We start from the raw sequence: 27533 nt of genomic DNA on the forward strand, positions 1-27533 counted from the left end.
CTTAAATTCTCTTATACGTCCAGTTGAATATAACCAAGTTTTTAGCTGGCCAAGCTGAAGTTTTAAAGCAGGAATTATTTCACATGCACCAGTTTAAATATGCAAGGACAGGAAATCAAAGAATGTGGCTACCCCCACACCTGTAATTACTAGCAAATAACAAAATTCAGCCAACACTAGCTTTAGTTCAAGTTACTGAAGAGCAGAATAACTTCAGATAAAAATTCCTTCAACACTCCTTCATACACAGTTTAAATCAATTTAAATACTGTATTTTTAAAAAAAGTGCAGAAAAAGGTACTTAAATTCTCTTATACGTCCAGTTGAATATAACCAAGTTTTTAGCTGGCCAAGCTGAAGTTTTAAAGCAGGAATTATTTCACATGCACCAGTTTAAATATGCAAGGACAGGAAATCAAAGAATGTGGCTACCCCCACACCTGTAATTACTAGCAAATAACAAAATTCAGCCAACACTAGCTTTAGTTCAAGTTACTGAAGAGCAGAATAACTTCAGATAAAAATTCCTTCAACACTCCTTCATACACAGTTTAAATCAATTTAAATACTGTATTTTTTAAAAAAAGTGCAGAAAAAGGTACTTAAATTCTCTTATACGTCCAGTTGAATATAACCAAGTTTTTAGCTGGCCAAGCTGAAGTTTTAAAGCAGGAATTATTTCACATGCACCAGTTTAAATATGCAAGGACAGGAAATCAAAGAATGTGGCTACCCCCACACCTGTAATTACTAGCAAATAACAAAATTCAGCCAACACTAGCTTTAGTTCAAGTTACTGAAGAGCAGAATAACTTCAGATAAAAATTCCTTCAACACTCCTTCATACACAGTTTAAATCAATTTAAATACTGTATTTTTTAAAAAAAGTGCAGAAAAAGGTACTTAAATTCTCTTATACGTCCAGTTGAATATAACCAAGTTTTTAGCTGGCCAAGCTGAAGTTTTAAAGCAGGAATTATTTCACATGCACCAGTTTAAATATGCAAGGACAGGAAATCAAAGAATGTGGCTACCCCCACACCTGTAATTACTAGCAAATAACAAAATTCAGCCAACACTAGCTTTAGTTCAAGTTACTGAAGAGCAGAATAACTTCAGATAAAAATTCCTTCAACACTCCTTCATACACAGTTTAAATCAATTTAAATACTGTATTTTTAAAAAAAAGTGCAGAAAAAGGTACTTAAATTCTCTTATACGTCCAGTTGAATATAACCAAGTTTTTAGCTGGCCAAGCTGAAGTTTTAAAGCAGGAATTATTTCACATGCACCAGTTTAAATATGCAAGGACAGGAAATCAAAGAATGTGGCTACCCCCACACCTGTAATTACTAGCAAATAACAAAATTCAGCCAACACTAGCTTTAGTTCAAGTTACTGAAGAGCAGAATAACTTCAGATAAAAATTCCTTCAACACTCCTTCATACACAGTTTAAATCAATTTAAATACTGTATTTTTTAAAAAAAGTGCAGAAAAAGGTACTTAAATTCTCTTATACGTCCAGTTGAATATAACCAAGTTTTTAGCTGGCCAAGCTGAAGTTTTAAAGCAGGAATTATTTCACATGCACCAGTTTAAATATGCAAGGACAGGAAATCAAAGAATGTGGCTACCCCCACACCTGTAATTACTAGCAAATAACAAAATTCAGCCAACACTAGCTTTAGTTCAAGTTACTGAAGAGCAGAATAACTTCAGATAAAAATTCCTTCAACACTCCTTCATACACAGTTTAAATCAATTTAAATACTGTATTTTTAAAAAAAAGTGCAGAAAAAGGTACTTAAATTCTCTTATACGTCCAGTTGAATATAACCAAGTTTTTAGCTGGCCAAGCTGAAGTTTTAAAGCAGGAATTATTTCACATGCACCAGTTTAAATATGCAAGGACAGGAAATCAAAGAATGTGGCTACCCCCACACCTGTAATTACTAGCAAATAACAAAATTCAGCCAACACTAGCTTTAGTTCAAGTTACTGAAGAGCAGAATAACTTCAGATAAAAATTCCTTCAACACTCCTTCATACACAGTTTAAATCAATTTAAATACTGTATTTTTAAAAAAAAGTGCAGAAAAAGGTACTTAAATTCTCTTATACGTCCAGTTGAATATAACCAAGTTTTTAGCTGGCCAAGCTGAAGTTTTAAAGCAGGAATTATTTCACATGCACCAGTTTAAATATGCAAGGACAGGAAATCAAAGAATGTGGCTACCCCCACACCTGTAATTACTAGCAAATAACAAAATTCAGCCAACACTAGCTTTAGTTCAAGTTACTGAAGAGCAGAATAACTTCAGATAAAAATTCCTTCAACACTCCTTCATACACAGTTTAAATCAATTTAAATACTGTATTTTTAAAAAAAAGTGCAGAAAAAGGTACTTAAATTCTCTTATACGTCCAGTTGAATATAACCAAGTTTTTAGCTGGCCAAGCTGAAGTTTTAAAGCAGGAATTATTTCACATGCACCAGTTTAAATATGCAAGGACAGGAAATCAAAGAATGTGGCTACCCCCACACCTGTAATTACTAGCAAATAACAAAATTCAGCCAACACTAGCTTTAGTTCAAGTTACTGAAGAGCAGAATAACTTCAGATAAAAATTCCTTCAACACTCCTTCATACACAGTTTAAATCAATTTAAATACTGTATTTTTAAAAAAAGTGCAGAAAAAGGTACTTAAATTCTCTTATACGTCCAGTTGAATATAACCAAGTTTTTAGCTGGCCAAGCTGAAGTTTTAAAGCAGGAATTATTTCACATGCACCAGTTTAAATATGCAAGGACAGGAAATCAAAGAATGTGGCTACCCCCACACCTGTAATTACTAGCAAATAACAAAATTCAGCCAACACTAGCTTTAGTTCAAGTTACTGAAGAGCAGAATAACTTCAGATAAAAATTCCTTCAACACTCCTTCATACACAGTTTAAATCAATTTAAATACTGTATTTTTAAAAAAAGTGCAGAAAAAGGTACTTAAATTCTCTTATACGTCCAGTTGAATATAACCAAGTTTTTAGCTGGCCAAGCTGAAGTTTTAAAGCAGGAATTATTTCACATGCACCAGTTTAAATATGCAAGGACAGGAAATCAAAGAATGTGGCTACCCCCACACCTGTAATTACTAGCAAATAACAAAATTCAGCCAACACTAGCTTTAGTTCAAGTTACTGAAGAGCAGAATAACTTCAGATAAAAATTCCTTCAACACTCCTTCATACACAGTTTAAATCAATTTAAATACTGTATTTTTTAAAAAAAGTGCAGAAAAAGGTACTTAAATTCTCTTATACGTCCAGTTGAATATAACCAAGTTTTTAGCTGGCCAAGCTGAAGTTTTAAAGCAGGAATTATTTCACATGCACCAGTTTAAATATGCAAGGACAGGAAATCAAAGAATGTGGCTACCCCCACACCTGTAATTACTAGCAAATAACAAAATTCAGCCAACACTAGCTTTAGTTCAAGTTACTGAAGAGCAGAATAACTTCAGATAAAAATTCCTTCAACACTCCTTCATACACAGTTTAAATCAATTTAAATACTGTATTTTTAAAAAAAAGTGCAGAAAAAGGTACTTAAATTCTCTTATACGTCCAGTTGAATATAACCAAGTTTTTAGCTGGCCAAGCTGAAGTTTTAAAGCAGGAATTATTTCACATGCACCAGTTTAAATATGCAAGGACAGGAAATCAAAGAATGTGGCTACCCCCACACCTGTAATTACTAGCAAATAACAAAATTCAGCCAACACTAGCTTTAGTTCAAGTTACTGAAGAGCAGAATAACTTCAGATAAAAATTCCTTCAACACTCCTTCATACACAGTTTAAATCAATTTAAATACTGTATTTTTAAAAAAAGTGCAGAAAAAGGTACTTAAATTCTCTTATACGTCCAGTTGAATATAACCAAGTTTTTAGCTGGCCAAGCTGAAGTTTTAAAGCAGGAATTATTTCACATGCACCAGTTTAAATATGCAAGGACAGGAAATCAAAGAATGTGGCTACCCCCACACCTGTAATTACTAGCAAATAACAAAATTCAGCCAACACTAGCTTTAGTTCAAGTTACTGAAGAGCAGAATAACTTCAGATAAAAATTCCTTCAACACTCCTTCATACACAGTTTAAATCAATTTAAATACTGTATTTTTAAAAAAAAGTGCAGAAAAAGGTACTTAAATTCTCTTATACGTCCAGTTGAATATAACCAAGTTTTTAGCTGGCCAAGCTGAAGTTTTAAAGCAGGAATTATTTCACATGCACCAGTTTAAATATGCAAGGACAGGAAATCAAAGAATGTGGCTACCCCCACACCTGTAATTACTAGCAAATAACAAAATTCAGCCAACACTAGCTTTAGTTCAAGTTACTGAAGAGCAGAATAACTTCAGATAAAAATTCCTTCAACACTCCTTCATACACAGTTTAAATCAATTTAAATACTGTATTTTTAAAAAAAAGTGCAGAAAAAGGTACTTAAATTCTCTTATACGTCCAGTTGAATATAACCAAGTTTTTAGCTGGCCAAGCTGAAGTTTTAAAGCAGGAATTATTTCACATGCACCAGTTTAAATATGCAAGGACAGGAAATCAAAGAATGTGGCTACCCCCACACCTGTAATTACTAGCAAATAACAAAATTCAGCCAACACTAGCTTTAGTTCAAGTTACTGAAGAGCAGAATAACTTCAGATAAAAATTCCTTCAACACTCCTTCATACACAGTTTAAATCAATTTAAATACTGTATTTTTAAAAAAAAGTGCAGAAAAAGGTACTTAAATTCTCTTATACGTCCAGTTGAATATAACCAAGTTTTTAGCTGGCCAAGCTGAAGTTTTAAAGCAGGAATTATTTCACATGCACCAGTTTAAATATGCAAGGACAGGAAATCAAAGAATGTGGCTACCCCCACACCTGTAATTACTAGCAAATAACAAAATTCAGCCAACACTAGCTTTAGTTCAAGTTACTGAAGAGCAGAATAACTTCAGATAAAAATTCCTTCAACACTCCTTCATACACAGTTTAAATCAATTTAAATACTGTATTTTTTAAAAAAAAAGTGCAGAAAAAGGTACTTAAATTCTCTTATACGTCCAGTTGAATATAACCAAGTTTTTAGCTGGCCAAGCTGAAGTTTTAAAGCAGGAATTATTTCACATGCACCAGTTTAAATATGCAAGGACAGGAAATCAAAGAATGTGGCTACCCCCACACCTGTAATTACTAGCAAATAACAAAATTCAGCCAACACTAGCTTTAGTTCAAGTTACTGAAGAGCAGAATAACTTCAGATAAAAATTCCTTCAACACTCCTTCATACACAGTTTAAATCAATTTAAATACTGTATTTTTTAAAAAAAAAGTGCAGAAAAAGGTACTTAAATTCTCTTATACGTCCAGTTGAATATAACCAAGTTTTTAGCTGGCCAAGCTGAAGTTTTAAAGCAGGAATTATTTCACATGCACCAGTTTAAATATGCAAGGACAGGAAATCAAAGAATGTGGCTACCCCCACACCTGTAATTACTAGCAAATAACAAAATTCAGCCAACACTAGCTTTAGTTCAAGTTACTGAAGAGCAGAATAACTTCAGATAAAAATTCCTTCAACACTCCTTCATACACAGTTTAAATCAATTTAAATACTGTATTTTTAAAAAAAAGTGCAGAAAAAGGTACTTAAATTCTCTTATACGTCCAGTTGAATATAACCAAGTTTTTAGCTGGCCAAGCTGAAGTTTTAAAGCAGGAATTATTTCACATGCACCAGTTTAAATATGCAAGGACAGGAAATCAAAGAATGTGGCTACCCCCACACCTGTAATTACTAGCAAATAACAAAATTCAGCCAACACTAGCTTTAGTTCAAGTTACTGAAGAGCAGAATAACTTCAGATAAAAATTCCTTCAACACTCCTTCATACACAGTTTAAATCAATTTAAATACTGTATTTTTAAAAAAAAGTGCAGAAAAAGGTACTTAAATTCTCTTATACGTCCAGTTGAATATAACCAAGTTTTTAGCTGGCCAAGCTGAAGTTTTAAAGCAGGAATTATTTCACATGCACCAGTTTAAATATGCAAGGACAGGAAATCAAAGAATGTGGCTACCCCCACACCTGTAATTACTAGCAAATAACAAAATTCAGCCAACACTAGCTTTAGTTCAAGTTACTGAAGAGCAGAATAACTTCAGATAAAAATTCCTTCAACACTCCTTCATACACAGTTTAAATCAATTTAAATACTGTATTTTTAAAAAAAAGTGCAGAAAAAGGTACTTAAATTCTCTTATACGTCCAGTTGAATATAACCAAGTTTTTAGCTGGCCAAGCTGAAGTTTTAAAGCAGGAATTATTTCACATGCACCAGTTTAAATATGCAAGGACAGGAAATCAAAGAATGTGGCTACCCCCACACCTGTAATTACTAGCAAATAACAAAATTCAGCCAACACTAGCTTTAGTTCAAGTTACTGAAGAGCAGAATAACTTCAGATAAAAATTCCTTCAACACTCCTTCATACACAGTTTAAATCAATTTAAATACTGTATTTTTAAAAAAAGTGCAGAAAAAGGTACTTAAATTCTCTTATACGTCCAGTTGAATATAACCAAGTTTTTAGCTGGCCAAGCTGAAGTTTTAAAGCAGGAATTATTTCACATGCACCAGTTTAAATATGCAAGGACAGGAAATCAAAGAATGTGGCTACCCCCACACCTGTAATTACTAGCAAATAACAAAATTCAGCCAACACTAGCTTTAGTTCAAGTTACTGAAGAGCAGAATAACTTCAGATAAAAATTCCTTCAACACTCCTTCATACACAGTTTAAATCAATTTAAATACTGTATTTTTAAAAAAAAGTGCAGAAAAAGGTACTTAAATTCTCTTATACGTCCAGTTGAATATAACCAAGTTTTTAGCTGGCCAAGCTGAAGTTTTAAAGCAGGAATTATTTCACATGCACCAGTTTAAATATGCAAGGACAGGAAATCAAAGAATGTGGCTACCCCCACACCTGTAATTACTAGCAAATAACAAAATTCAGCCAACACTAGCTTTAGTTCAAGTTACTGAAGAGCAGAATAACTTCAGATAAAAATTCCTTCAACACTCCTTCATACACAGTTTAAATCAATTTAAATACTGTATTTTTAAAAAAAGTGCAGAAAAAGGTACTTAAATTCTCTTATACGTCCAGTTGAATATAACCAAGTTTTTAGCTGGCCAAGCTGAAGTTTTAAAGCAGGAATTATTTCACATGCACCAGTTTAAATATGCAAGGACAGGAAATCAAAGAATGTGGCTACCCCCACACCTGTAATTACTAGCAAATAACAAAATTCAGCCAACACTAGCTTTAGTTCAAGTTACTGAAGAGCAGAATAACTTCAGATAAAAATTCCTTCAACACTCCTTCATACACAGTTTAAATCAATTTAAATACTGTATTTTTAAAAAAAAGTGCAGAAAAAGGTACTTAAATTCTCTTATACGTCCAGTTGAATATAACCAAGTTTTTAGCTGGCCAAGCTGAAGTTTTGAATGGTAATCCCTTGTTTTGGTGGCAGGCCTCTGCCCACCAAAGGAACTCTAGGCACAGACAAGGAATGATAGGAATCATTGCTTCTAGATCCTGAGAATGTTGACACCATAGGCTTTTTAGATACCATTGTAGTTTCCTCATATGCAGTCTTGCATATGGAATTAGAAGAATGCAGGAGGCCATGAACCCCAAGGCTTGTAGTATTTGCTTTGCAGACAGCAGGGTTTTTGTGATCACTTGTTTGAAGCAGGCTGTCAAGTGAATTTGTTTCTCTGGCATGAGGAAAGCCATCTGGGAAGCTGTATTCAAGCTTGCTCCCAGGATTATAATTTGTTGACAGGGTACCAGGTGTGATTTCTTTTCGTTTATGGTGTACCCCAGACAAGTTAGCACCCTCTGTACAAATGCCAGATTATTCAAAAGTATGTCCTGGTTTTCTGCCTGAATTAGACAATCATCCAGGTATTGGTATATTTCAATATTTCTTTGCCTGCAAAATGCAATGACTGGAGCTAGGCACTTTTTGAGTACCCTGGGCACAGTAGATAAGCCAAAGGGCAGTGCAGAGAACTGATAGTGCGTGTAGCCTGCTTTGAAGCGTAGGTATCTTCTGCAAGATTCCCCGATTGGGATGTGCAGGTATGTTTCCTTTAAATTTAGTGTTGCCAACCAGGCATCTTTGCTTAGCATAGGAAGCAACTAGTGAAGAGTCAGCATCTTGAATTTTGGAATCACCAAAAAGGTGTTTAGAGTAGGCAGGTCCAGGATAGGACGCCATGAATTGTCTTTTCTGGGTACCAGGAAAAATCTCGAGTAGAAACCTTGTCCCTTTTTGTCTTCTGGTACCAATTGAATAGCCCCTATTCTTAAGAGAGTACTTGCTTTTGGGCCTCTGCCCACTGCTTTGGAGGTAGATCCGGCCAACCGCTTGGAGTGGGTGACGTGTGGAAGTGAAATCTGTATCCTTGGGACACTATAATTAAAACCCATTTGTCCTGGGTAATGAGTCCCTAGTTCTTTGCATGAAGTGCAACCTTTCTCCCCAAAGGAGCAGTCAGTTGAGAAGTGCTTGGAAGTTTTAAAAAGAAGTCATTGAGACAGTTTACCATAGGGGGAGTTTTATTACTCCCAAATTTGGAAGTGGAGGCCCCCCACTGCTTAGTCCTGTGCATCCCCTGTGACTGAAGCCTGGGTGCTCTGCTGGAGTTGGGTTTGGACTGAGAAGGTCTGGAAGAGGCAGGAAAAGACCAATTCTTAGACGACCAATGCCTACTAAATCTTGGAGGTTGTACTTGTAAAAAGTCTTTAACAGTTTGCATAGATTTAGCTTTTTCCTCCACCTTTTTAAGAACTTATTCTGTCTTGTTGCCAAACAGGTGGCCCTGATTTAAGGGAGCATCCAGTACTTTCGCTTTAACATGATCTGGCAAGGATTGCTCCTTAAGCCAAGCATGCCTTCTAAGTACAGACCCAGTTACCGCTGCAAGATGCCTCTAGTGAATCAAAACCACATTGCAATGTACGTTTACCAACTTGTTCTTCAGAATGTATAAAATCCTGTAAATCCTTATTTTCAGCACAATCAGGAGTCAACATCACTTTCTGTTTAAGCAATCTAATAATATGCAGCTGATACTTTAACATATGAAACTGGCAATTCAAGGCCCTAATGGTCAAAGTTGCCAAAGTGTATACCTTCTTACCCAATCTATCCAGCACCCTGGAGTCTCTATCAGAGGGGGAAGGATTTTTGGCAGTAGTAGCTTTAATGCCCTTGGGTCCCTGTATAATGATTTCAGGATCCACAGTAGGATTTTTGAAAAGGAACTTGTGAGAGTCAGGAACCCTGTAATATCTATCAGGTTTTCTGGAAGCAGGAGGTAAATAGTAAGAGGCCATGCTAAATTCCGAAAAGGCATCATCAACAATGTCCAGTACAGAAGGTATAGCTAAAGGCCTGTGCTGGGGCAGGAGCAAGAAATCCCTAAGCCTCTTTTTAGAATCAGAGAAATCCTGACTTTCCCAATGAAAATGCTCCATAAGAGTATGCAAGGTTTCACCAAAAGAGAAATCCTCTGGGGGGGGGGGGGCAGAGGAAGTAGAGTCCTCAGCATCAGAATCCTCATAGGTAGATAAGGGTAAATCCTGGTCATCAGAGGAAACAGAAATTTCAGAATCCTGGTCAGAAGTATCATAAGCAAACTCAGTCCTAGGTCTCTTAGAGGGGGAAAGTTGGCTTCCCCTGATTAAAGTAATAAGGTCTTCAGTCATTCTTTTCATTTGTTCTTTAGGCATAGAGGCCTGAGCATGCGGTCTGGGCATCAGTTTTCTAGGCATGGTTCGAGTTTTAGGCCTTGAAGAAGAAGATGGTGCCGGTTTAATATGCAAGTCAGTAGGCCTGAATACACCCTCAGAAGCCGGTGGTTGCACAGCGGCTCCGGACCCATCCAAGGTAGAGACACCCACAGGTTCCACAGATGAAGCATCTCGCGGCACACCGGATTCCAAATGGGTCTTAGTAGAGGCCTGCAAATCTGAAGTAGCGGGTATCAGGGGTTGTGAAAGCGCCTCACTGAGTACCGGCGAACTGGGCGGCCTGTCTTTATCTTTGCGTTTCTTCGGAATGTCAGTAGTCGGATAGCTTACCAAAGACATATCAGGATAACTGAACCGAGCACCAAAAAATTTAGAAGCGCAAATATACAGATGACGGATAGTTCGTGGCTTAAATAAGGCACAAAACCGACAGTGAGGTACGTCGTGGTCAGGGCCTAGGCAAGGAATACAGTACAAATGAAAATCTTTATGAGGTATTTGCTTTCCACAAGAAATGAAATTATTTACTTTTACTGACATCGGTTTAGAGCAAGAAAAAGTTTCCCCAACGGGGTACTTAGCTTTTAGTTTAAGACTTTGATTCTGAAACTCGAAAACGAAAATTTCAGGAGTCGGCTGACCAGCACTTGCGAACTGCTTCTGCTTCAGGCACCGCATGGCAAGAAAGACTGATGTAATGATTTTGGCTGCATGTTTTATACCCCTGATGACCTGACGTCATGGAAGAAGAGACAGTAACCGATGTAGGACCCAAGACTTTGTTAATCAGGCCGACTGAGGGCTACCTGCAAGCACATAACCCAAATGTAATGACTGCAACAGTGAAACACGAAGAACATCAGGAAATTAGAGGGGTACATCTTTGGATAACTCATGCAGAGTAAACCAAATCACTTTCCCAAAGTTCAAGAAATGGCAGTGGATTGCAAGGTAGAACACAAATGAGCAAGAATATCACCATTACTGGGGATGATACAGAATGGAACATTTAAATTTAAGACATATGCAGGCAAACTCACTGCTGCAACCATCCCCAGCCCACCCCAGCCTAGTAACAGTCCACTGAGAGCTGCAGCTTTATCCAATCCTTTAATTTACTAAATATGTTATTGATACCTACTTTTCAGTCATGGCAACACTGGCCAAAAATTTTATGAATTAGGCTGGGTGCACTCCTCCTCCTGTATCTTAGGGTTGGACAGATAGCGATTTACATGACTATAATTGATTAATATTGTCTGCCAACTGTCTACGTTTGTTAGGCATATTAACTACAGTGTAAGGGGACTAACAGTTATACACAAGCAGACATTCTCATTATTCATGGGCCAATTTATATCAAATCCATTAGTAAACGGCCATTAACCAGCTCACACTTATCTGACATCCATGACATCGTTTAGTCCCTATCCAATTCAGATTTTAAAGGAGCCTAGACTCTGGCATTACACGTTGAAGTGATCCTTTCATTCAACTACATTTCACTCAGTTTATGGCCCATCAAATATCTACTGTATTCCAACTCAGGTAGCTTCATATTGATGTACCCAAATGCTGTGAAATGTATGGGAAGTTACAAGTTTGTGATCTGCAGTTACAAGTTTGTGATCTGCAGTACCCTGTTAGAGTTTTAAGGAGATGCAAGTGAACTTATGGTTAGAATTAAATATCCTTGGCATCCTGCACACCACTCTGTTATGCATAGTGCACAAGTGTGTAGTATTCACGCTGTCCAGAGTTCTGAGTGGTAGTCTGGTAGTCTGCCGGTACATCATTAGCATAATATTACTTTATGCACTGTTCCGACAACATCATGAATACCTAAAAAATGTACTGTGCACAACTATTTTATGAAAATGCAACATGTAATCAGATGTAATCAGAAATATGGGTGGATCAATTATTTTTAGCATCTGGCAGAGACTTATCTTCACTTATCTATAAACTATGTTGATAATACTGAAAAGATCATTTTTGAAAAAAATGTACTACAATATGTGTACAAATTCATTACATTCAGAGAAATTCCAAGCTGGCAACAGCAACTCCTGTCTCAAAATAAAGAGTATTTACCTTTTTGTCCCATCCACAAATCATGCTGCCTACTGAAAGTCCCATTCCCCTGTACCCACTAAGCATGTTCGATAGCAACTTGGAAGCAGCTGAGACAGAGATTTCTTCCTTGTTTCTTAGTCGGTATATTCTGCAGACAATAAATATATATAAATGTGTCACAATTTTTCCTAAATAAAAATATTACATAAAATATTTTCACTTATACAAAGGAAGATTTTTCTGACAGGATTTTCTAAATGCATTTTATGAATACATGTGTCTACCATATTTTCAACAACAGAAGTTAATTCAAACTGAAATACCACACCAACAAAGATAACAATTAATTACCTGAAAAATTCTATCAAAACAAGGAACTGATTACAGTCACTTAAGCACTTTTGTCTGTTACAATCCACAGACTTGCTCAGACATACTTCAAGTTACATAAAATAAGTCACAGGACAAATACCATCCAGTTAAATTACTGAAAACAATTTAATTTTTCCCTGAGAATACATGGCATAGAAAGCAAATTATTTAACCTCAGTGTTATGTCACCATTAAAATAAATCTGCCAATACAATTCTCTTTTCAATATTCTATTACACAATAACCCCACTAATATTCCTTTTAACTTTTTCCAAAATAAAAAAATGCAAACTAATTAAAATTTGGTAAAATGTCAGTAAGTTGCCAAAACATGTTTTATCTTTCCTTCTAATAGGATATATATGTTGGTAATATTCTATTTTTCAATACTTTATCCTTCTTATGAATATAATAATCATAACAAGACATGCAGGCAGCAACATAAACTAAGTCATTGGTATTCTGATTAAAATGGCCCGAGCTTAATAAAATAGAATCTGTTTAGGACTTATTAAAATCTGCTAACCCACATTTATTTACTTACGTTTTTTATAACCACCACATTATCATTGCCCCTAAACCAAGTTTATATATTTTATTATTATTGCAAGACTTTTTTGAATCCATATTATTCTTCTTCAGCCAAGATCTAATATTGCCTATGGATTTATAAATAAACTGAGGACTCTGTCAATGACAATCATCCATACCTTCTGAACGTGTTAGACTAGACCAATGACATTGGATGATCTGCTGAATATCCTTCAAATCTACAGAAAAAAAAATAATTTTTTTTTTAAAAAATGGACTTATCCTGTTTACCTATTTAATTTTTTTTCAATGCTGGGGCAAAATGTATCTCCCTTTTTTTCCTTTACTTCCTTAATAAAATTGTCAACAAAATCAGGAGGATAGCTCCTATCCAAAAAGAAGTCTTAAAATCATAAGTTCAGTTTTAAAACTTAAATCTTGTGAAATCATTCTAGATAATCTGACAAAATGTCCTTTCACTACACTAATTTTCATCCACAGGGGGTGATTGATCGAAAAATGTAAGCAAGAACTGCTAAATGTAATCTTCCTATAATTATTAGAAATAAATTCACCACCATCCACTTTTTTACTCAATTCAACATCGAAAAAATGTAATGTGACTAATAGAATAATTAATTATAAGAGAATTAAAAAAACATTAGCAGTATTTAAAACATTCATAAATTCTTTTAAATGAACATATAGTATGACAGATGAAAAAAATCGACTTATCATAGTCTCCTTCCCATTTCTTTAATACCAAATCTCCTTCACAAATGAATATATGTTTAAGTATTATTTCCATGCGATCACATATTGAATTCAGATCATTTTCTTTCACAAACTTACAGTCCAACAAGACTTCCTTAAACCATGCCATCCATACATCCTAAGAGATAAATGTATACAAATTTTTAATATCCTCTATGTAACAAATAACACCTAATCCCAAATAAAATAACAAAAAAAATGCCATGAATCACATAGAATACATACAGGATTCACAAATTACCACGTCATGGGAGCAGGGATTTTTAGCCCTTTAAAGAATTCCTTTTATAATTTTGACACTTGTTTAAATATTTCCATAAACAAGTGCTTAGAAAGGAATTTCATGCCATTACGTAAAAGCTAAAATCTTCTAGAAAAAGTACTGCTCAAATTATACACAATATTCACAGATATGCATTTGTGGGAGGCAGATGGCATCCACAAATAGAAACTACACCGCAGTGCAGAAGAGACATGAATATCTATGCAGATAATAACTATGTGTAAGCAGAAAATAGTACCTGAATGACACAGATGAAGCAAAAGGATGAGAAACAAACTGATTTAACACAGACTGTATAAAGAACAATGGACTGGTCTCATGCATCACTGATGAAACTCCCAAGAACAAATGAACAAATACAAGAAAGTATAGTTATGTACACTTACCATAAATGTAGATGTTAGAGTGTCTTCACTGTTGCAGTCATCACATTTGGGTTATCCCTGCCAGGGTAGCCCTCGGCCGGCCTGAATACCAGAGACTTAGTATTTCTGTGTTGGTTGCTGTCACTTGTGGACTGACGTCAGGTCATCAGTGGTATAAAGGAAGGCAACTGATGCTATTACATCACGTTTTCTTGCCATAACCGGTTAGGAGCCCCCAAAATAGGAGGCCAGGGTCTGGTGGCAGAACTGCACCAGTGGAAAATGAATACCAATATGTCCCTTGTAAGGAAAGGAGAACAACAAGGAAGAAAGATAAAATTAAAAAGGGGGAGGGAGGGAGGGAAACCAGGACTGCAACAGTGACAGTGAAGACACTTGAACATCTACACTTATGGTAAGTGTACACAACTGTACTATGTTCTTTGTGTTTCACTGTTGCAGTCATCACATCTGGGTAGATTCCCAAAGCTGAGGAAATGGGTGGAGGCAGTCAAGGAAGCTAGGGGCTGGCTAGCATGCCCTGCAAGACTGCAGAGGCAAAACCTGCCCTGGATTTGGAAAAGAGAGGCAGGTGGTAATGTTTTGTAAAGGTGTGAACAGATGTCCAGATGGCAGCCTCCAGGATGTCCCTGGTGGGGACTCCTCAGAGGAAAGCTGCAGAGGTGGAGGCTGCTCTGGTGGAGTGTGTCCTGACTCCCTTAGGGGGAGGCTTGCCATGCTGTTTGTAGCAGAAATGGATGCAGTGTGCTATCCATTTGGAAACTGTTTGCTAGGAGATGGCTTTGGCCTCTGCCCCTGAAGTAAAGCTAACCAGCAGTTGATCAGATTTTCTGAAGGGTTTAGTCCTGTCCAGATAGTAACTGAACTGTCTGTGCACATCCAGAGAATGCAGAATCCTTTCCCCCTTGTTTTTATGGTTAAGAAAAAAAGGTGGGCAAATGGATGGATTGGTTGAGAGCCACACTGGACACCACCTTGGGCATGAAGGATGGATTAGTTCTGAGGGATACCCTGTCTGCATGGTAAATGATGAAGGGTTCCACTGCCATGACTGCTTGCAGCTCAGAGACTCTTCTGGCTGAAGTGATGGCCAGGAGGAAGGCTGTCTTACAGGAGAGAAATTTTAGCTCTGCAGAAGAAGCTGGTTCGAAAGGAGGCAGGGTGAGCTTTTCCAAGACAAAGTTAAGGTCCCAAGCTGGTGTTGGTGCTCCTCTGGGGGGCCTTAAGTTATTAGCCCCTCTGAGGAACTGTTTAATCAGAGGGTGTGAAAAAAGAGGCTGCTCAATGGGAAAATGAACTGAAATAGCAGAGGCATGAATTTTTACAGAGAAGAAATAGAGACCACTGTGTAATAGGTCAGCTAAGTAATCCAGGATGAGAGGGCTGCAGGGCTGTGCCGTATTGGCCTCCTTAACCTGGATCCAGGTGCAGAACCTTTTCTATTTATCTGCATAAGACTTTCTGGTGCTAGGGCATCTGGCCTCTCAGATAATATCCAGAACCTGTTTACGGAGGATGGCAGATTGGTCAGGGGTCAGGGTATAAGCCAAGCTGCCAAATTAAGTGTCTGCAATTGAGGGTGCATGAATTCCCCCTCCCTCTGGGTTAGGAGGTTGGGGATCTGAGGAAGATTCTATGGGGGCAGTAGGAACAGGCTGTGCAGCACGGGGTACCAGTGCTGTCTGGGCCAGTCTGGAGCTATGAGAATGGTCCTTGGTTTTTCCTCCCTTATTTTGATCAGTACCTTGGGAATGAGAGGTAGGAGAGGAAAGGCATAGACCGAGAGGGGAAGAACAGGGCATCCACTTTCCATGTAATGCAGTGATGCTCCCTGGTGCAGAATTTGCTGAGCTGATGGCTGGTGTGGGAGGCAAAGAGGTCGACCTCCAGGGTTCCCCATTTCTGAGTTATTAGTAAGAAGGTGGTTCTGTTGAACTGCCACTCGTGGGGGTCCAAACGTTTTCTGCTTAATTGGTCTGTCAGGGAGTTGAGAGAGCCTGGCAGATATTGTGTTAACAGGTGTAGTTGCATGGGAAGAGGCTGTAAACCAAAGGGTCATGGCCAGCCTGCACAGTGAGTAAAAGTGAGTCCCTCCCTGCCTGTTGAGGTACCACATCACTGTGGTGTTGTCTGTTTTGATCAGAAGAACCCCTGGAGAGAGAGTAGGGGTTTGAAAGCTATCAAGGACTGTTGCACAGCCATCATCTCTTTTTGATTGATGTGTAGGGGAGTTGCTGGGGGTTCCATTGGCCCTGTATGCACCTGCCATCCAGGTATGCACCCCAAGCATAGTCTGATGTGTCTGTGGTGAGGGTCTGGACAGCAGGGTGTGGGGAGAAGGGCAGTCCCTTGTTGTGGGAGCAGGCTGTTGCCCACCAAAGAAATTCCTTCCTCAAGCAAGGAATAATAGGTAAAAGAGTTTCCAGATCTTGACAGTGTTGACACCAAAGGCTCTTTGGGTACCACTGAAGTTTCCTCATATGCAGTCTGGCATATGGAATAAGGAGTGTGCAAGATGCCATGAACCCCAGGGCTTGCAGGACTTCGCTTGCAGAAAGCTGGGGCCTGGTGGCCAGTTTAGAGAAGTAAGTTGATAGGAACCTTTGTTTCTCTGGTGTTAGGCATGATATCTGGGATGCTGTGTCCAGACTTGCTTCCAGGAAGATTATCCTTTTGGTGGGCACCTGTTTGGATTGTGTACCCTAAGGAAGTTAGTAGGTCCTTTACAAAGGTCAGGTCTTTGAGCAGCTTTTCCTGGCTGTCTGCCTGAATAAGGCAGTCATCTAAGTAGGGGTAAATTTGAATATTTCTTTGTCTGCAAAAAGCAATGGCTGGAGTCAGGCATTTTGTGAAAACTCTGGGAGCAGTAGATAAGCCAAAGGGAAACACAGAGAACTGAAAGTGTTGCGATCCTGCCCTGAAGCAAAGATATTTTCTGCAGGACTCCCTGATGTGAATGTGGAGGTAGGCCTCTTTTAGGTCCAGGGTGGCTAGCCAAGAGTCCTTGGACAGCATGGACAGCAGCTGCTGGAGGGTGAGCATTTTGAATTTTGGGATCAGCAGGAAGGTGTTTAGAATGGATAGACTGAGGATGGGGGCACCAGGTGCCCTCTTTTCTGGGTACCAGAAAACATCTGGAGTAGAAGCCATGGCCTATCTGCTCTGCAGGAATATGTTCTACTGCTCCCAAGGAAAGCAGGGTATGGATTTGCTTTTGAGCCTCTGCCCACTGATTTGGTGGTAGATCTGGGAACCCTTTTGGGGATGGAAGGGTGTGGAAGGAGAATTTGTACCCCTGAGACACAATGTTCAGAACCCACTGGTCCTTGGTAATGGTGGCCCAGGTGCTTGAGTGAAAAGAGAGTTTTCCTCCTAGGGGTATGTGGTGGTGGGCAGAGGCGAGGTAGGGAGGGTGTGAGTAATTGTGAATTTTTACCATAAGAGGGTGGCTTAGAACTCCCTGGTTTTGAAGTGGAGGCAGTCCACTGCTTAGATCTCTGCAACGCCTGGGACTGCTGTCTTGGAGGTCTACTTCCACAGGACCTAAGCTGGCCCTGTTTATTAGGTGCAGGAAAGGATCATTGCTTGGAAGGAAAATGCCTGCTGAACCTAGGGGACTGTACCTGTAAGAAATCTTTAACAGTCTGCATAGAGTTTGCTTTTTCTTCCATCTTTTTTTTTTTAACACCTCTTCTGCTTTAGTACCAAATAAGTTATATTTGTGCAAGGGTGCAGCCAACAATTTTGATTTGACGTTGTCTGGCAGGGGTTGTTCCTTAAGCCATACATGTCCTCTAATGACAGATCCAGTGACTGCTGCCCTGCAAGAAGCTTCAGGGGCATCAAAACTGCAGAGCAAAGTGTTTGGTTACTTGACCAGCAGAGTGCATTAACTCCTGTAAATCTTTAGATTCTGCCCATGCAGGAAAGGAGGATATTTTTTGCTTAAGTAGTTCCACGGTATGTTGCTGATATTTAAGCATATGGAACTGACAATTTAGTGCCCTGATAGCAAGAGCAGCTGAGGTTTATACTTTTTTATCCCATCTGTCCAGTGCTCTGGAATCCCTGACTGAGGGGGTAGGATTCTTATCTGAAGTAGCTTTAACCCCTTTGGGGCTTTAAGTAATGACCTCAAGGTCCATTGTTGGGTTTTTAAAAAGATATCTGTGAGAGTCAGGGACTCTGTAGTACCTGTCAGGTTTCCTGGGAGCAGTAGAGAGGGTATCTGGAGTCAAGCTGGATTCAAGGAAAACATTATCCACCACATCTAGGACTTGGGGGGTGGCTAAGGGCCTGTGCTGTGGAAGGTCCAATAACTCTCTTGAGTCTCTTTTTAGAGTGTGGGTAGTCTTGACTCTCCCATTTGAAATGCTCCCTTAAAGTATGCAGGGTTTCCCCAAGGAAAAATCCCCTGGGGGAGAGGCTGACGGAATAGATTCCTCTACATCAGAATCCTCATATGTAGAGAGGGGCTGCATGTCTTCATAGTCAGATGCACTGGATTCATCTGACTCTTGTTCAGACAAAACTACTGGAGACAGATCTCTTTTTCTTTTTGAGGGAGTGGCTTGACTTCCCCTAATCAGCATGATAAGGTCCTCTGCCATTTTAAGCATTTGTGACTGAGGCAAGGGAGCAGGTGCCAGAGAATGGCTGGAAGTCGGTTTCTTGGGGGTGGTTCGATCCCTGGACCTAAGGAACTTGGTTGTTTTAAAAAGAACGGTAGCCATGAAAGAAGGCATCGGTTGTTTTAGAAAGAACGATAGCCGTGAAAGAAGGCGTCATTTTTATGTCTGGATTCGGTGTTGTGAAGGACTTCCTTGGAAGCCGGTGCCTGCACAGTGGCTTCAGACCCATCCAAGGTAGAGATGACTGCAGGATCCTTAGACGAAGAAGAGTTCTGCGGCATACCAGACTCTGAAAGGGTCTCGGTAGCAGCCTGCAAATTAACTGAAGCAGGCATCAGGGGCTGCGAAAGCACCTCAACGAATTCCAGAGGACTGATGACCAGATTGGTGGTAGCATCATCGGAAGGTTTGGTCCTGTGTGGTCTGTCTCTGTCTTTATCTTTACATTTTTTCAGAAGATCTGCTGTTGGATGGCTTCTTGGAATTCGAGGACTGTAATCGGAAAAATGTGGCTACAATATGGGCCCGACAATGAATAGCTCTGGTGTTAAAGCACAGAACCGACAACGAGGGACGTCGTGGTCTGGGCCTAGACAAGTGACACAGTAAGAGTGAAAGTCCCAGTGTGGTATTTGCTTTCCACAGGCGAGACAATTACTAACTTTTTCTGACATCGGTTGGTGCAAGAAAAAAGGATCCCCAATGGGGTACTTCGCTTTTAAAGACTAACTTCAATTCGGAAATGAAACTCAGGTAGTGGCCGACTGGTACTCATGCGAACTGCTTCTGCTTCGGGCTCCACAGTAAGAAAGACTGAAGTAATGGCGTTGGCTGCCTTCCTTTATACCACTGACGACCTGACATCACTCCTCAAGCGACAGCAACCAATGCAGAAATACTAAGTCTCTGGTATTCAGGGCAGCCGAAGGCTACCTTGGCAGGGTTAACCCAAATGTGATGACTGTAACAGTGAAACACGAAGAACATCTGCAGCAGGTAGCATCAGCAGTTTCCACTGCAAGCTATAAAAAAAAAAAAAAAAAAAAAAAAAAACATACATACATACACAGCAGGTACAGTTTCTTTAGCCAAAACCACCAAAGCAGAACGGAAAAATATCCAGACGACAAAAACCAGTAATATATCCTTTACTAAAAGCACAAAAACCTCTCTAGCGTCTCGGCATAAAGCCTTTCAGGAGATAACAATAGTAAAAAAAACACCTCTTATAAAGGTGCATCAATTACAATTAAACAAATAAAACAATTAAACAATCAAGTATAATTAACTCTTTACAATAAATACTTTCCAATTGCATTCCTGATTTAATCCACCAGGTGTCACAAAGTACTATACTTCAAAATAAAAACTGCTTCTTTAAATAATAACTTATTTTTTAAACAAGTTGCATTTGTTGCTTTAACTTGTTCAAGAATGAAACCTCTCATTTCTGAATAAGCTCCCCCATGTATAAAATTAAAATAGGAAGCAATAGGACTTTCCATCTTATTATTTTTGATATCTCGAATGTGTTCCTGCAATCTAACCTTAAATGACCTCTTACTCTCACATATATAGAAAAGATTGCAGGGACACTTAAGGGCATAAATAATACGTACAGCATTACAAGTAAACTTTGCTACCGGTCTGAATTTTAAACCATTAATTTTATCAAAAAATCTAATAACATATGGACAAGCTGAATAATTTCCACATGCCCAGGTACCCAACCTAGCAACCTCATTTCCCAAATTTACATCAGGTAAAGAAAAAGTTGCATGTACTAACATAACTTTTAAATTACAACCTATTTTAAAAGAAATCATGGGCGCATGCCATACATTTTTTAATTTATGTCTTCCCTTCACCAAAAAAAGGCCAATAATATTTTATAATAGCTATAATCTCATCAGAAAGTAGATTATAAGAGGTAACAAAATACATTTTCCTACGTTCTTCATTTATTATTCTCTGCAGTGTATTATTATTATGTTCACTACTATTCCTTTTATTTAACTCTGGAAAACATAACTTCTCTAAAGCCTTTTTAATAACTTCCAAGGCATATCCCCTATTTTTAAACATCTGACAAGAATTAAAAATTTCTTTTTCTAAGATATCAGGTTCACTACATAACCTACTAATTCTTAATAACTCACCATAAGGTAAGGAATTCAAAATATGAGCTGGATGGCAACTACGTCCATCCAAAAAATGGCCACCATCACCAAATTTTCTATGTATACTAGTAATGATTTTTCCATCTCTAATATTACCCTTTAGGATCAAATCCAAAAAATAACAGAACTACAACTTTGTAAGCCTTCAAACCTTAAACCTAACTTATTAGAATTTAATATATTAACAACATCTTGTATTAATGAATTACCCCCTTACATAAAAAAATCTAATCATTAATAAACCTAAAATAATGAATTACATACTTTTTAAAAAATTCTAATCTATATAAAAAAAATAATTTCAAAATATCCCATCACCAGGTTAGCATACATTGGGACAAAAGGAGCCCTCATAGCTGTACCTTGTATCTGCTGATAAACTACCTGATTAAATTCAAAATAATTGTTAACTAAACTAAAATAAATTAGTTCAATAATATAATTTGAAACTGGACTGTCACCCAAAAAGAATTTAACAGCCTCAATACCTATTGAATGTTTAATATTTGTATATAGGCTCTTAACATGTAATGTAATCCAGTAACAATCCTTTTCCCAAAACACACATTTAATTTTATCTAAAAAGTCAAAAGAGTCTTTTATGTAGGAATCTAGAGTTATCACAATTTAGTTAAGTAACAATGCAGCATAATTCCAATGTTATGCAAAAAATAATTACTAGCTGCTACTATGGGATGACCCAGTGGATTCACTAAATCTTTATGTACCTTGGGTAATTAATAAAATTTAGACAAAGTACAATTATCTGTGTTAAATTTCACATCTAAGTCTTTTTTAGACAAATATCCAAGTCCAAGACCTTTTAACAAAATGTCTTTAAAATTATTTACAGCTTGTTCATATTCAACAACACTAGATACTTTATACACATCTCTCATGTTTAGATGATCCACACACATTTTTAAATATTAAGTAAAATGTAGTACCACTATTTTATCACCCTTATCAGAAGGTTTAACAACTAAATCTTTTTTCTTACTCATATTTTGTAAAGTTTGCCACTCTCTTTGGCAGGGTTAACCCAAATGTGATGACTGCAACAGTGAAACACGAAGAACATCTGCAGCAGGTAGCATGAGCAGCTTCCACTGCAAGCTATAAAAAAAAAAAAAAAAAAAAAAAAACATACATACATACACAGCAGGTACAGTTTCTTTAGCCACTGGTTATATTTATTGAAAATCTTTTGTGTCATTGGTCAAGTGAAGGTTGAATCATCACATTTTGCTTTACTGACTATAAGGTATGCAGAAGTGGGGGTTAATGACAAGATACAAAAGTTGATACCAGAAGTCAATTAAATTTATTTTAGATAACAGGGAAGTCAGATCGGTTTTTACTTTAAATGTGCGTGCAGTACTAGTCAATGAGCACCCAGCATCCTGATTTCTTATTAGTTCCAGGAAGGGGGTGGAAAGGTGGTACAGGAATGTATAAAAGGCAGTTTAACAAGCACAGAAGCTCACTGTAGGAATATACAGGTTAAGTACAGTTAAAGAAGGTAGGATACATTTTTTCTAGGGAAGGCCTCCATTTTATGTTTATGGTGAGAGAGAAGGGAAGAGGGGAGGGGTATAGAGTACAATGGGAAAGAAAAGGCAGGGGTGGTAGGCACGTGAAGCATACACATATAGAACAATACAGATGAAGAGGTCTAGATGTGCATATATGGGGAGACTGGGAATACACACCGACAAGCAGATGGTAGTCAAATAGCTGCAGACAGGGTGGGGTATGTGCACCTTGCAGACTGTTGAACAACCCACTGGGACATTACTTGGACCCAGAACATAGCAACCCTGGGTACTGCTGACCAATGCCATGGGCCCCACCCATCCCTTGTGGCCTGATGACATCACCCAGTGAGTCTGGAGAGTTTGATATCCACTGCAAAAGAGGTTAACACATGATAATCCTCTGTGCTATTGCTTGATCAACCAACACCTCCATCTCACATTCCAGTGCTGGCTGAACCAGGGCAGGTATTTGGAGTCAACTACCTGCCTGGGATGGGCCGTAACCCCCCCCCCCCCATCGGCTCATCTAGTGTCTGGTGCTGCTCCACAACATGGCACCTCTCTTGACCTGAGCAGCAAAAAAAGGTAATCTTTTAAAAATTATAACAAACCACTTGCTACAACTTAAACCACATACAAAGTGCTGAAGCAAGCACTTCAGTTATGACCACAGAAGCAGTATACAAATTCAATTCCATGCTGCCATTCAGAAATGCCAATACAGAAATGAATGCCAGTACTACACTACTGACCAATAAGCATCTGTCAATCACATCCCCTAACACCTTGCATTTGCAGCAGCTACCCTGCCCCATTTGACCCACCCTATGTATGCTTCTGCTTGGCAATGCACTCCCACCCTGTTTACCTATCTCGGCCACAGCCTAGGTCATAGCAAGTGGTGGCTGACATGCCTACGGCTCAGATGAACCATCACAACCTAAGGGTGCCACTACCTTTAAAGGATCTATAAGCCAGTACACAGAGGAGGATGACAATAACCCTGCTGTACTATTAGTTCCTGCTACCCCCTATGGCAGATAATAGCACTCTCCTCTTTTGTTAATGAAAAACACCAAATTAACTTTTTGACTTCTAATTCCTGAACAGAGCAACTGAAAAAAGCACTGCAGAAGTCAAAGGAGCTTCATTTAAAAAATGAACTTTTATTTTCACATAAAAACTAACGGCTTGATTAAAAACCTTGAAGGTTACTAGATCACTGTAAAAAACATCAAACTTAAAGAAGAACTCAACCAAAGACCAGGAAATGGTTAATATGAATACAAGAAAATTATTAAACTATTACTAGATTGAAAAGAAAAAAAATGGCAAAACACTATAAAAATAATGAATTCATATATGGAGTATTTTATAAAACATACGTCAAGTTGAGCTCATTATTCAGCCCTTTGGGGTGCAACATTTCATATGAACAAAATAATTTAGTTACAGATGTCTAGTACTGTCTTAATATAATAATATTTGGTAGACAATATATAAGAACGCACCATAACTGTGATGGATCAGAACAGTGTCACTGAATAAACTGCTGTGCCACTAGACTAGTGGCAGGATCATTGCGTATATACTTTGTGTGCCCTATGATCCTCTCCCTCACCTGTCTGAAGATTTGTCCAATCTAATACAAAGAACAAGGGCACCTAAGTCAATAAACAATTTCAGTTTAGTAATAATTATAACTGTGATGTGGAAAACAAAATGTTTGTCCAATAATAACCTGTTTGCTGCTATTGACCCAATAAGGGTAGAGTAAGCATCCCTTGCACCCTCCTGGGTGATCCTATACCATAGCTCAGGATGACACTGTGGTCATCCCCACTGCTGCTGACCTACAGGAAGTGCAGCATAGGGGAATTGCCATGCCTGCCAATGGAGTCTCCTCAGTGACCAACAACAGTGTCACTGCTACCACTGTACCTGTTGCAGCAAACAAGTGAAATGCAGATACCCGTTATCCAGAGGGACAACTAGTGGTCAATGGCAATGGCCAGTGTCATAGGCAGCCTAACTGGGGTATGGTCTGCAGCTATGCATACTGATTTGGAGATAACCAGAATAATAAAGAGACCTGCAGAAGGATGTCAGCCACCACTGACAAAGTCTAAAGAACAGGGGTGATACCATGACCAGACTCATATGGTCTATAGTGCCACATACTGCATCTATGGCCATCTCCTTGCAGATAATTAATACAGCCATCAGTGGCCTGAACCCTGGTGCTGCCAGTACTCAGTGCTGTATGAATACCCACAGTGGCTGCAGAGGACAATCAACAAAAAAACACTTTCACTACCTGCCATGGAGAGAATATCACCATACCCCATGACATGCCAGGGCAGCCATGCCACAGAACCACACAGGTAGGAAACCTTGTCAGTACATCATATACCAGTATTGTTCCATGACTGCTGTCATGTCTGTGTTCCATAAGTCACCTATGTCCACCTATCACAGGAGCCACAATGCACCAGCACACAGTGCCTCCCTCACAACCTGCCACTGCAATGTTCACACTGCAAGATGTAGTAGTGGCTTCCCCTCTTGATCAATAGAGGAGAGCAGCTACCCTACTGATGACCTGCCATAACCCACGTCTCTGGCTCCATAGACCTCAAGACATTCCTTCTTAGATTACTGTTACATGTCAACAAACATATTTTTCCCCAGCATGACAGAGGAGAATGTTACCACCATATGTGGCTTTTATGTTACTGGCTGCCTGCCAAAAATGCTGTGAGCTACACATTGCACATATGTGACAATAAAGACCCCAACCTCAGCATCCACAGACAATGTTACATCAACAAGAAGGGCTACCAGTCTATCAACTACCATCCAGTGTGCAGCACACAAGGATTCACAACCCATGTGTCTGAACAGTGAACTGGCAGTGCAGATGATTCTCACATATGGCATATGAGTTACCTATACTGATGTTTCCTACATGATGATATCCCACAGGGCTACCTACTAGGTACATGCAGGCATATCAGCACTCCCAATATCAAAAGCCACAGACAGTATGTACCCATACCGAATCCCTATATCTCTATTCCGACTTTATGTCATTACTCTGTGACTGGTTATGCAGGATACCCACTGCAGCCCTGGTGGATGTCACCCACATGATGCCCACAAAGCATGGTCATGCCCAACTGAGGAATATTGTACAGCATTTCTTCAGCCTGTTGAAATCCCAGTTCCACTACCTAGGCATACATGAACCGAGGCACTCCAGTATGACCCTGCCATAGGCTGTCGACTCTTAATAACATGAAGCATGATTTCTAACATGATCAACAGAAAATAAGCAGACCAGTCATCATTGACAGATCCATCCACATCTGCTACAGCACGACCCACCTCATCTGGCAGTGTATCATTCCTAGTAGAGACACAAATGTCAATGGAAAACATCCAGTAGCCATATCACATCCTCCCCAGGTGTTGCACATAGTATATGGCAGTGGAAGTAAAGCAAAGTGTGGTCCACCCCTATATGCTCTGATAATGACACAGTGGTAGCACAGTGTTACACAAAACAATGTGATGCAATCAGTGTGTTGTATAGTCCATGTTGTGAAATGGATCTACAGGCTTATGCCGAAGGTATAGAAAATGTGTACCTAGTTTGTCTGTGGAAGGTCACTGTAGTTAGAATGGTGACAGCTACAGATATTTAGGAATTCACTAGTATGGGCAGTCCATGCATTCCTCAAGTACTAGTTTGTGGGCCATGCAGAGAAGCCAATGTAATTTTAATGTATCTGTCCACTCTAAAGTTGTCCTGAATGCACTGGTCTGTCAGCTATGATGTCACTTCTTGGCAGTACCACTTTCATTAGTGTGTATGACCAAGCCACACCCCTTTGTGATCACTAGCTGTGTTAAAAAAGCAATGATGTAGAATAGCTGCCATTGCTACTTGCATTTTGGTTCAGATGTAAGCACCTGCGCCACTTCAAGCCTGATGACCATAAATCACAACCTGCTTTCCACAATCCTTATTTTCATTTCATTATGCACTCTAACCATGCACCTTTATTTTTATTTGTATTACTTTATTTGACATTTGTTTACCGGGGTGGTCTGACTGGATCTACAGAACCCATTTTCAGCAGAGGCCCAGAGAGAAAAGCTCCACAAACAGTACAATATAAATACAGTACAGCACAATACAATACAAATGACATTAGAAATACTATACAAAAATTAGTTGAAAGAACAAACTATGTTACAAGATCTAACAAAATGCACTACACATCTAGACAGTTCTTCAGAGTTAAAACATTATAAACAACAGTAGTCACTCTCACCATACGGGATGTAGATTGTGCTACCTACATACTATTTTGGACACTATGTGACACTGTCTGTTATAGTACTTGAAAAATAGAATGTTAGTTTCAGTTAGGAAAATAATAGCCAGAAAGTTAGTGATGCAGAAAGATACTGAGAGAGTTAAGAAGAAAAGCAATACAGCCTGAGCAGTAGCTTAAGAATAAGATATAGAAACAGAGAAGGAGTTAGAAGGGCCTTAGGATCTTGCACAGTGTGAGGAACTGAAATGTGACAGAAGAAGAAGATGAGTCTAGTGTGAGAAAAGAGAAAGAGTTGAGCATTAGGCCGGCTTTATGCAGGAGCAGAGCCATGCATTTTTGAGATGATTTTTTTAAGAGGGTTTGAAATGGGTTAGGCTAGGCATAGACCTGGTAGCTAGAGGTAATGAATTCCAAACTATAAATACATGAATACAGAGTGACCCCGGTGTTCTTCTGGGTTTTGAGATAGTTAAGAAATGTTTTATTCTGATTGTAGAAATTGATTTGGTG

General features: G+C 38.7%; 1 protein-coding gene across 1 annotated transcript in view; it reads right to left on the bottom strand.

Annotated features, from left to right (window-relative positions):
• The window catches only part of LOC122811458 (proteasome subunit beta type-8-like), a 164155-nt gene that overhangs the window by 91688 nt on the left and 44934 nt on the right, over positions 1–27533 (bottom strand). Inside the window, exon 4 of the mRNA XM_044083311.1 lies at positions 12001–12130. Coding sequence (XP_043939246.1) covers positions 12001–12130 — 130 coding nt within the window. The remainder of the gene's footprint in view (positions 1–12000; positions 12131–27533) is intronic.

This window comes from Protopterus annectens, chromosome 9.part0 (genome assembly GCF_019279795.1).
Source record: "Protopterus annectens isolate FY-2018-M chromosome 9.part0, PAN1.0, whole genome shotgun sequence".
Lineage (NCBI taxonomy): Eukaryota > Metazoa > Chordata > Ceratodontiformes > Protopteridae > Protopterus > Protopterus annectens.